The sequence below is a fragment of the Acinonyx jubatus genome, chromosome D2 (assembly GCF_027475565.1).
Source record: "Acinonyx jubatus isolate Ajub_Pintada_27869175 chromosome D2, VMU_Ajub_asm_v1.0, whole genome shotgun sequence".
NCBI classification, from domain to species: Eukaryota; Metazoa; Chordata; class Mammalia; order Carnivora; family Felidae; genus Acinonyx; species Acinonyx jubatus.
This window is the reverse complement of record NC_069393.1, coordinates 34,345,238-34,356,631: the sequence shown is the minus strand read 5'-3', so window position 1 is coordinate 34,356,631 and position 11,394 is coordinate 34,345,238. Positions and strand designations below refer to the sequence as shown.

The 11,394-nt window shown below is 47.9% G+C and overlaps 1 protein-coding gene across 2 annotated transcripts in view; it reads left to right on the top strand.

Annotated features, from left to right (window-relative positions):
- The first annotated feature begins 663 nt into the window (after window positions 1–663).
- The window catches only part of DUSP29 (dual specificity phosphatase 29), a 35,489-nt gene continuing 24,758 nt past the window's right edge, over window positions 664–11,394 (top strand). The window contains exon 1 of one of the 2 annotated variants that reach the window (XM_027062326.2): window positions 664–863. In XM_027062326.2, the coding sequence (XP_026918127.1) occupies window positions 700–863 (164 nt within the window). In that variant the 5' untranslated portion in view covers window positions 664–699. Of the gene's footprint in view, window positions 864–9,095; window positions 9,499–11,394 lie in introns of those variants that run through there. The other variant, XM_027062328.2, reaches the window with a different exon arrangement.

The window sequence follows — 11,394 nt, the reverse complement described above, 5'->3', positions numbered from 1 at the left end:
GCAGAGCCTGATGTGGGGCTTAAACCCATGAACCGTGAGATCATGACCTGAGCCCAAACCAAGAATTAGATGCTTAACTGACTAAGCCATGCAGGCGCCCCCTATCATCTAGCATTTTAAAAGTATTTACCACGTACCAGGCACTGTGCTAAGTATTTTCCATACTTCATCTCACTTAATCCTCATAACCACAAGAGGACAGCATTATGATTATTTTCCCCACTGAAGCCCAGAAGGGTTGGACACTCGTTGGAGGTCTCACATGAAATGACACAATGCAAATGAACCCAAGCTTACAGAGTCTCTATCTGCTGTGTTTCACTGATCACAACCCACCCATACTGCAGCATCTATTCCATCGACCCCCCCAGAGATGGCTGCCCAAACTCCCGGAAAAAATGGCAGTGGAGAGTCCGTCTCCAGTCTGGGTGCTCCCAACCTTCCCACAGGCTCCACATTAGCTGGCAAACCTCCCCTGTTCCAGTCGTTCTGGAACAGAGTCCAGGGCAGGGCCCCACAGACACCTGGCCTCGTCCATCCCAAGAACACAAAGCTGGGAAATCCCCCTGTCTGTCCCCGCCCTGGACAGCCATGTGTCCTGCCTCTGTGGCTGGGCCAGGGACAAGCGTGTGGGCTCCAGGTACAGGTCTCCCAAAGTCAAGGGTTTCAGGTCACACTGGCACATCATTTTGCAAACAGATGCCACGGGTCTCTTCTCAGACTGGGCAGCACGCAAGGTCAGCGTCAGCAGATCTGACCCTAAAAATAGGCTCTTGGATGCCAGTCGAGGTGGCCGGGTGTGCAGCTGCCACACACCCCACAGACCAGCACCTCCTGACCCGGCCAGGCCCCAGCGCACACAGGTAAGGACCTTTGGTGGGGAGGCTGACTCCTCTTGGGTCCAGTCAAGTGTTCTTTGGGGGTCTGGGTGTGGGGCTTAGAAGACCCCTTTCTACTCTGTTTCTAGAGTGGCAGAGAAGAGCTGACGTTCTTTTAGTATGATAGGCTTCTTGTTGCTCCATCTTTCTCTAGGGACTCCATGGAATTTTCTCCACTTCCCTCCCTCTAAATCTGAGCTTCTAGTTCAGTGACCATTTCTAAAGGATAATGGGGTGGGTTAAAGCTCATTGGGCCCTTGTGAGGCACTGGATGGATTGTATCACGTATCGTTTCCAGCAAAGTTCTACATTTGTCCACTTAGCTAGTGGAGGGGAAAAAATCTCAGCAGGAGGAGTGATAGAAACACTGTAGTGACTCACATCATGTGCAGGGCAGCACAAATTACAAACACGGCACTCAAAATCCCAGGGGTGAGAATTCTTTCTGTGTTCTGGATAATGCTAAGCATCATTTGGAAAGAGTGAGTGGCCATTTTTAAAGCTTTTCCCAGTCCTGGTGGGAGGATAAGGATGGGGATGACCGCCCTGGTAAAGGTGGGGAGATTGGGTCACGGAGGGACAGAGTCACTTGACCAAGACGGCAGCGTGTCTAGATAAGAAGGTGGGAAGTCATACTGTGTCTCAGAGCAGGGTTCACCTCGTAGACTCTGGTGCCCTTTTCCTGTGGCCCAACCGCTCCTTGTGAGCCTGGAACCTGAGAGCTGTGGGGATTGCGAGCTCTGACTGTTCAGGAAAGCCTGAAAATGTTCAAGGGAAAAAGCTACCAAGTCAGAAGGGAGGGGGCATGAGGTGCATGTTTAGAGAGGCCTCCTCACTTATGGCCCCAGCACCGGAGTGTCCCTGGTACTTGGTATTTGTTCAGTTGCCCTGACCTATGGCTTGTAGCCCCTCCTTGTTCTATTTATGAGAAAATCACTTTGGTCCCTCCAAGGGACATTTATAAACAACAGTTGAAGGGCTTCTGGGCTGAGTCTTGTACAGGGAAATGAGCCTTGGGCCTAGGGTTGGGGATTGGGATGTGGGAGAGAGTCTGAAGACTTAGGGGCTTCTTTAGGGGGCAAATGTGTGTGGAGGGTGACAAGGGGGGCAACGGTTCTCCACCATGTGATAAGCTGGAAGCCCTCACTGGGAACATTTCTGTCCTAGGATGGATTGTGTTGGAGGGGACTCTGAGTCCTCCCTGAGGGTGGGGTTCCTGTGGCTACTGTCTATCCCACAAGGGGTGAGGAGCAGAGCAGGGGCACTGAGGCTGGAGGCTTGGCTGTTAGCATTTCCTGTAACCCTGCTGAGGCCAGGCTGAGTCCACTTGGGGAGGGGGCAGCCTGCCCTCCATAGAGCCAGAGGTTGGCTCTGCACAACCCTTGTGAATCTGAATGTTTCCTGGTGCTGATGTGTCAGGCATGGTTCCAAAAGCTTTTCTTATAAGTATTAACTCACTTACTCCACAGAACTGCAACAGCCCTATGAGGGAGGTACCTCATCATCTCCATTTTCAGACGAGGAAGCTGAGACACAAAGAAGTGAAGTGGTTTGCCCACATCATACATCCAAGACAGTAGTCAAGGCCAGAATCCAGTGTATCTTAGAGTCTGATGGCACAGGCACTGTGCTCTGGGGCCCCTTGGTGGGGTGGGAGCAGGGGTGACATCTCACTCTCCCGCTTCCCTTGATGCCTGAACTCCAAACTGGGTCTGGTCTCCAGGGAACAGCCACTCCAGATAGTGGGGCCAGGGGTCACAGCTCCATTTGTCCTTTGCAGTCTGCCTCCAGAGCAGACGGTGTTTGAATTTTTGCTTCCAGTGACCCTTGATCACTGGAAGTGGGTCCACCAAGTCCACAGTAAATAGGAGGTCAAGTCTCATAGCAGTCTGGCACGGCTACCAGACATCAACAAGATGGAGAGAGTCCTTTCTCCTCCTCCCCAAAGCCTTCTTATACTTTGCACACGAGCAAATGAGCCCCATCACCCATAGGAAAATGTTCAGGCTTATTCATGCCCCATCCCATCTGCCATAACAACACCACAAAGATGCTTGGCCCTGGCCAAACTGTTCTACCTATAGTCCCTACTTTTGGCTCAGAACTTAGCTTCCAACACAGTTGGGAATTCTCTATCCAGCCTCCCCACTGCTTCCTTGTCCCCTTTCGTGGAAAATTTTCTGGGCCCGTGTCAATGTACCAAAGAGTTATATCATCTCATTTAATCCAGGAACCAGTTAGGTGGATACTATCCCTATCCTCAGATGAGGAAGCTGAAGCCCAGGTATTGAGACTCCAAGGCCAGAGAGAGCTGTCTCCACAACTGCACACACTCTGGGACCCACACACTCTGGCAGCACAAAACTGAAAGGCCCAAGCCCACCCGCAGGAGTGTAAACTTTGTGGCCAAGAATATAATGACTGTCTACTGACATGGGTTGGGATACATGGCTGCCTGGGTGGAGCCCAAGTCTTACCACCTGGTGTCATGTTACTAATCTCTGACCCTCATTTTGCTCATCTGTAAAGTAAGGACAGTCATTCTCTGTCTAGGAGGTTTTGAGAGCAGATTATCACTGGGCACACAATAAAAGTAACAATGGGGGCACCTGGGTGGCTCAGTCGTTAAGTGTCCAACTCTTGATTTCAGCTCAGGTCATGATCTCGCGGTCTTTACTGATCAGCACGGACCCTGCTTGGGATTCTCTCTCTCCCTCTCTCTGCCCCTTCCCCTCTTGTGCTCGCTTCCTCTCACTCTCTCAAAATAAAGAAATAAACATTAAAACATATAAAAACAAATAAAAGTAATAACTGTATGATCATTTCCCTGGGTCCTGCCAGGCCTTGATTTCTCAGTGAACTTTCATGGCAGCTTCAAATGTGAGTACTTGGCCAAAAACCTTCCCAAGGCCCAGAGCCTCCTCTGTACAGTACTCAGAGACAGGCCTAGCGAGTAATAGTGGCCTAGATGGAGAAATGAAAAGGTGGCGGGCCCATGGTGAGGGCCACACTTCCGTAGTCCACCCCACCTCATCTTTTCTGGCCTCAAAGAAGCCTCATGTTCTGAGGTGATGCACAGTGGGAGACAGTTTTTGTAAGTTGTGGTCTAAAAGGCCATCTATTCCTGAATTCACGAGCTGTGAAACTGCCTACAGTATTTCCACACATCTTCAGAGGAGGCAAAAAGCTGAGCCGCTTAGGAGTCAGGAACAACAACACCATGGTCTCTTGTCCCTGTACTAGAGCCTCCTCTTCCTCACCCAGGGCCAGGCTGCAGAGGTAGTCCATCCCAGCCTGCTCCCGTGTCTGAAAAGGAAGTAGAGTATGGGCGTCCAGCCTCCTCATGGTTTCCGGGAGGCTCAACTCTGCCAAACCAAGATTGGGGAAATCAATTAGGAGTTCATAAATTACCACCCTGAAGCGCTTTGAAACCATTTGAAGAGTTAATCAAACAAGTTATGACATCAACACCATCACAGAAGGAATATTAAATTACCTCTTTAAATGAAAGCATTTCTGTTTTTTTAATAAAAGGACTTTATATTAATTCACATAATTGCCTCCTGTTAACATACTTGCCAGAATCCAAAAGAAAAAAAAATCTGTTACTTGGATTGTGTCAGATATGTTAAGAATTAAATTATAGGCAACAAAAAATTCCTGGGTTTTCACGTCCAGGTTTTAATTTTTTTTAAATCCACAACTTTTATTTTCTAGTTGGGATCATTTTTATAGATTTAAGATGCGTAAAGACAAGCACTGACTTGCAGTAAATTAAAAATGTTTATTTATATACATACACCGCTGCCAAATTCCATCCCTTCACATACCTCAGCAGAAGGTATCACTCTCCTAATAGAGAAATTTATCCAACCACAGTAACATTTTTACTCTCCCTCTTCTTTCAAGGCACATTCCAAGCCCCACTTGGGAGGTGTCATGGAAGAAGTGTGCTGTGCATGTATTTAAATACAGACTAACTTTCCCCCATGATCCCAGTGCATCAGGAAGGTAAATACGCAATGTACACACATGCACAGATACAGAATGACTTCAAAGGGAGAGGAGACTGTCTGAAGATTAGTTTATAAATTGCTCCATTAGGCCAAAAGCCTCTAGAAGGCAGAGACCTCTCTGGGCCAGCCCATACCTGGTGCATAACAGAGGGATGTGTGAGGAAAGCCTGGAGTCCACCTCCAGGGCAGGGCCAGGTCTAACGGATGAGGTGAAGTCAAAAAGAAAACAAAGCCACTCATGCTCATTTTTGACCCACCAGAGCTAATGTTGGCTGACTCAGACTAAACCGAGACTAGGTAAGGCAAGTCAAGGATGCTGGCTCTGACGCCATGGGACAAGGAAAGGGTGCTGCCCTCTTCACCTGAGGTCTGTCCGCAGTCAGAGGGGAAGGAAGTTTCAGAGGTAGATTTACCCCAAAGCTTCAGAACCCCACACTTACATAGCCCTCTTCCAAGCCCTGCACCTATTTGGTTTTCCTTTTCTATTTTTTGGTTGGGGGAGAGGGCACAAGTGAGCAGAGAGGGAAAGAGAGAGAGAAGTGGGGCTCACCTGAAGCGGGACTTGTGTTTTACCAGAAGTGTGGCTTTGTGCCCACCTGATGCGGGGTCTGAACTCATGAACTGTGAAATCATGACCTGAGCTGAAGTCAGATGCTTAACCCACTGAGCCACCCACATGCCCTTTGGTTTTCCTTTTTCTTTTCTCTTTTCTTTTCTTTTTTCTTTTCTTTTCTTCTCTTCTCTTTTCTTTTCTTTTCTTTTTAAAATGTTTATTTGTTTTTAGAGAGCGAAAGACAGAGAGCAAGTCAGGGAGGGACAGAGAGACAGGGCAACAAAATCTGAAGCAGGCTCCAGGCTCTGAGCTGTCAGCACAGAGCCCGATGCAGGCTTGAACTCACAAACTGCAAGATCATGACCTCAGCTGAAGTTGGACACTCAACCAACTGAGCCACCCAGGCACCCTGGTTTTCCTTTTCTTATACAAATTGTGTAAGCTTCAGGACACACAAAACTTAATTCTCCCCTGGTTTCTCAGGAAGCACTGAGGGATTAGAATGATTTTCTGACATGACCTACTCTGCTACCAGAGGCCTCAAGCAGGACATGGCTCTGCCTTTGGGGAGCTCACACTGACTCCTGGGGAGGGCACTCGGTGCCATGCAAGATGTAAGGAACACCTGGCTAGGCCTTGTCCTGAAGGTCACCTTCCTGTGCCTAATCCACAGGTTAGGGTGAGCATCTCCTTTGTCCAGAACAATCCTAAAATAGAACTTGCATAGACTTCCCCCATCCCTTCATATACTCAAGTAATACATGTTCAACACAGAAATTTTAGGATAGATTGTTTCTTAAAAGAAAAAAGAAGAAGAAGAAAAATCACATATAATTTCATCATCCTAAAATAAGTATATAACCAGTGTTAATTATTTTGGTGGACACTGAACATACTTCTGGTCTCTTCTCTCTACCTGCTCAAGCCTCTTTCCCTTTGATTTCTCAAAACCACCACCAACACAGCTGCTGTTGCATCTAACAGTTTCAAGGTTTAGGGTGACAAAAAAGAGGGCTGACATGGCTTTAGGGCACTGCCCAGTGAAGCCCTGGGAATCCTTGCTCTCCCCAGAACTGTACGCCCTGGACACTACACACATGGCTGCATGTGACCCTTCCGCCCTTCCCACCAGCAGGGCCCCTCACCTCTTCTGGAATGTTCTAGGAGGCTCAGAACTCCCCCCTCCCCCCCTGTACAGAACAATTTAGCTCTCTTTGTTTGGCATCACCATCTTCCCAATCATGCTTCGGGACTTAACTTTTTCTCATCCAAAGGGTCCTCAAATGGTAATTTTTGTTGAGCAGGAGGCCTGTTCTGTGACTCACATTCCACGGTTATCTGGCCAGTCTTTGTAGGCATAGGGGTCTACATAGAGATTTCATTTTCCCACTGAAATAAGTAATGAATCTCTCTACCTGGCTTCTCCCATCCTCCACCTTAGAAAGAGTTTAGGTTAGGTTTTTTGTTTGTTTGCTTGTTTTTTTAAATGTTTATTTATTTTTGAGAGACAGAAACAGCATGAGCAGGGGAGGGGCAGAGAGAGAGAGAGGGATACCCAGAATATGAAGCAGGTTCCAGGCTCTGAGCTGTCGGCACAGAGCCCAATGTGGGGCCCGAACTTATGAACCATGAGATCATGACCTGAGCCGAAGTCAGATACTCAACAGACTGAGCCACCCAGGTGCCCCTTTTGTTTATTTTTAAAACCATCTTTCTCTTCTTGTTACAGCTCCGTTTTTTAAAATGTGTATTTATTTATTTATTTATTTATTTAAGTTTATTTATTTTTGAGACAGAGAGAGACAGAGCACGAATGGGGGAGGGGCAGAGAGAGAGGGAGACACGGAATGGGAAGCAGGCTCCAGGCTCTGAGCCATCAGCCCAGAGCCTGACGCGGGGCTCGAACTCACGGACCGTGAGATCATGACCTGAGCTGAAGTCGGACGCTTAACCGACTGAGCCACCCAGGCGCCCCAAAATGTGTATATATTTTGAGAGTGAGAGCATGCTCTGAGGAGCAGGGAGAGGGGCAGAGAGAGACAGGGTGGGAGAGAATCCCAAGCAGGCTACATGCTGTCAGCACAGAGCCTGACACGGGGCTCAATCTCACAAACCATGAGATCATGAGCTCAGCTGAAACCAAGAGTCAGTCACTTAATGGACTGAGCCACTCAGGCGCCCCTATAACTCCATGTTATCAAAGAAGAAAGTGAAGCTTAGGGAACATGAATTATGTAGATCTGAGAGTCCTGAGTAATTGTTGGAGCTGTGAGAACAGAGAAGGGCCTCAAGCCAGTGAATACAGGGAGAGAGGGACAGGGAGGGAGAGGGGCCCCAGGAAAGAGCCAGGTCCTGGGAGCAAGTAAGATAGAGTGGAAATCACAAATTAGAAGTCACAGGCAGCTTCCTGCCCAGCTGTTCTGTTTGGTCAGCACAGTTTAAAAATATAGACATGGTTATTTATTATAAAATATGATTATTTATTCAAAGACTCCCAAAATAGAAAACAGAAAAAAAAAATCTCCCTGAGTCCTGCCACTCGCTCACAGCATTGACATTTTGATGTTTTTCTTCTAGTTTAAAAAACAAAACAAAACTATATAAGGTGTTTTGTTTTGTTTTTACATAAAGTCAAATCATGGTGTTGCAATTATAGTTTTGAATTCATTCAAAGCCTTCCCTCTTTGGGCAGGGGAAATCTTTAACCAAAAGTTAAGCTGTACCATTGAAAATTCTGAAACGGAGTCAGAATTAAAAAGGGGTCCCTGTGTTAATTATTCCTGGAAATAGTACCTGAAAGTCAGGGCCACCATTTCACAGAGAGAAATGCCACTCTAGGCCTTAGTGGTCAAGTATCACTTGGCCCCTGAATTCTCTGTCATCAAAGTATCTTCAAATGTTTTAAAATTAGCAGTAAGTATCTTAGGTTAGTTTCCCTCAACAGCTGACCCTGAGACGAGGGTTTGGGTTCAAGTTGTTTATTTGCAAGGTGCTCCAGGAGTGTGGCGCAGAGTGAAGCAAGTCTGAGGGAAGAGAGCCAGCACGGGACTTGCGTGAGGTCACCAATCAGGGCAACTGGGGCTGGAGCACAGGGCGGAGCCTCCAGGAGACCGCGGAGAACGGACTTCCCACTGAGATCCCACTGAGCAAGGGCGGGGGTGGTGGTGGTGAAGCTGGGGTACTCCTCCACCAACTCCTGCCCCTCATTTGCAAATAACTTTCTGAGGGTAACTCCTCTTATTTTAGGCCCGACCAGCACAAAGACCAGAAAATACCCTTGAGCAAGGAAATACAGGGGCTTGAGGGAGGATGCCTTTTGTGTAGGAGGGAACTGCCCACTTCTACCCCAGCAATCTGAGCTGAGGAATGGAACAGGGCAAGGACAGCATCTCCTTCAGCTGCCTACATTTAAAAACCAGCGGATTTCTCACAAAATTCTGGCTTTCTGACTTCTTATAAAAATATCAGACAATCTGGCTTACATTCCCACAGGGAAGGGCAAGCAGCCGCACCCTTCAGGGGAGCATTTGTTTTCTATACTACCACAGTCCCTACCACTCCCTGTTGTCTCCTACCTGAGGCCAACTGTTAGGGTTTTTTTGTTTGTTTTATTCTTTAACATGCACCCTACCTCCCCTCTATGTTACCTTCCTGGCCCCTCCAGGAAGGAGCCTGAGTCTGCTATCCTTTGAGGAGGAGACAGGCTGATGCCATACATACGCCGAGTAGCCTTCAAGTTGGCATTTGGTTTCCTGGGACCGAACCTTTAAATATGAAGCTGTAACAGAAACCTGGAGGCCTCCCTTGACAACCTGCCCAGTTCTCATTATGACATTTAGCCCTTGATTGATATTGTGTGTGTCATCAAGACCTTGGCAGTTAATCTCTGGGTCGAATCTATGGAAACCAAACAGAACAGATTTGTCTTCCCCTTCCATTTTGGCTGTGGTCTGGGAAACAGACGCTCTCGGCTTCTCTGAGATTCAGAAATTTGGGAGCCATGCAGAGAGGGATGCACACAAGCCGCCTTCAGGATTTGGAAAGATTACAGGTCTGTGGTTTCTGGACTGTTCTGCGCTTTGTTCTCTTCCCCCATCAAATCTGCACACTGGAGGATAATGGATCCCAGAGCTCCCTCTGCGTGCCAAGCTGCTCTGGGTAGACCGCACCACTTCCTCTTCTGTCTGGAAATCCAGCCGAGGCTTTCAGCACGGAGATGGGGTTGGGGATGGCTCCTTCCACAGTGTAATGAAGGAGCAACAGCCTCAGCAAGGGTGAGGTCAGCTTCAGTGATCAAAGGAGGCAGGCAGAGGTTTCAGAACGCAGTTTACTCCAGCATCACCCTAAAATCACCTCTTCTGAGGCCTCCTTAGTGGCAGACAGGGTTTTGTGGGCTGTTTCCTGCAGCAGAAGTTTCTGGCCATCCCTGAAAACAACTCCTCCCTTTGTGACTGGAAACACCAGCAGTCAGGCCCTAGAGCAGAGTTTGGGCCTAAGCAACCACAGGAGACTACCCGTCCTGCATTGTGCACTTTGCTCACCTTTGTCCCTCCTCCATTGGCTAAAAGGCTCAGTCCTGCCTCATCAGCTCTGGCTGAGTCCCTAGCACAGGCCTCGCAATCCCTCACTCATCCACCCTTCAGTCATTCATTCACTCCCTCCATTCATTCACTACATGTCAGACACTGGACCTAGAGAAATCAACCCAGGGCAGGGAATCTCCAGGTAAGGTCATCCAGCTCTTCCCTCCTCCCAGCCCTGCACCTTATTCTGGGCTAAAGATATGGCCTCTACTTCAATGAGAAGATAGAACATATTTTGAACACCCTTGCTATCCTTCTCTTGACTCACCAGCTCCTTGACTCTCTAGCCACATGCTTGGGCAATCATTATCAGTCCTCAATGAGCATCAGACTTACTTGGGAGCTTGTTAAAATACAGACTCCTAGGGGCACCTGGATGGCTCAGTTGGTTAAGCGTCCGACTTTGGCTCAGGTCATGATCTCATGGGTTGTGAGTTCGAGCCCTGCGTCAGGCTCTATGCTGACGGCTCAGGGCCTGGAGGCTGCTTTGGATTCTGTCTCCTTCTCTCTCTGCCCCTTCCCACTTGTGCTCTGTCTCTCTGCCTCTCAAAAATAAATGAATGTAAAAAATTTTTGAAAAAAAAAACTACAGACTCCTATGTCCTTGGCTCTGGTCAAGGGTGCCACCCAGGAATCTGTATTTCTAGCAAGTGCCAGATTATTCAGACAGAGGTGGTCTTTAGATCACACTTTGAGAGGATCCACAGAAGGACCACCTCTGTTGCCCCAACCCCCAACTCAGGACACTGCAGGAGAAAGTCACGGATCCTGGCTTCCCAGGATCCCCAAAGACACACTGCTGGCTAGTGATCCTTTAATTCATCTGCTGTAAACTTGGGAGAATCCAGTTCCCCAGAGCAGTTTCAGCCCTCTCCTTTTCTTCCTAACATTTAAAAAACCATTCTTTTAATGTTTATTTATTTTTGAGAGAGAGAGAGAGAGAGACAGAGTGTGAGCAGGGGAGGGATAAGAGACAGAGGGAGACACAGAATCCAGAGCAGGCTCCAGGCTCTGAGCTGTCAGCACAGAGACCGATGTAGGGCTCCAACTCACAAACCACGAGATCATGACCTGAGCCAAAGTCAGACACTCAACTGACTGAGGCACCCAGGTGCCCCTCTTCTTAACATTTTTTAATGAAAAATTGCAAAGACACACAAAGAGAAAAACAGTAACTCTACCTTGCAACCATCATCCAACCCCAACCACCACCATCCATGGCCAATCCTGCCTATCATACATACCTCCATTTTACCCCCCACCCCATACACAATATATTGTTAGAATTTTCCAGGTATATTATTATCATTTTTTAATGTTTTTTACTTATTTTTGAGAGAGACAGACCACGAATGGGAGAGGGG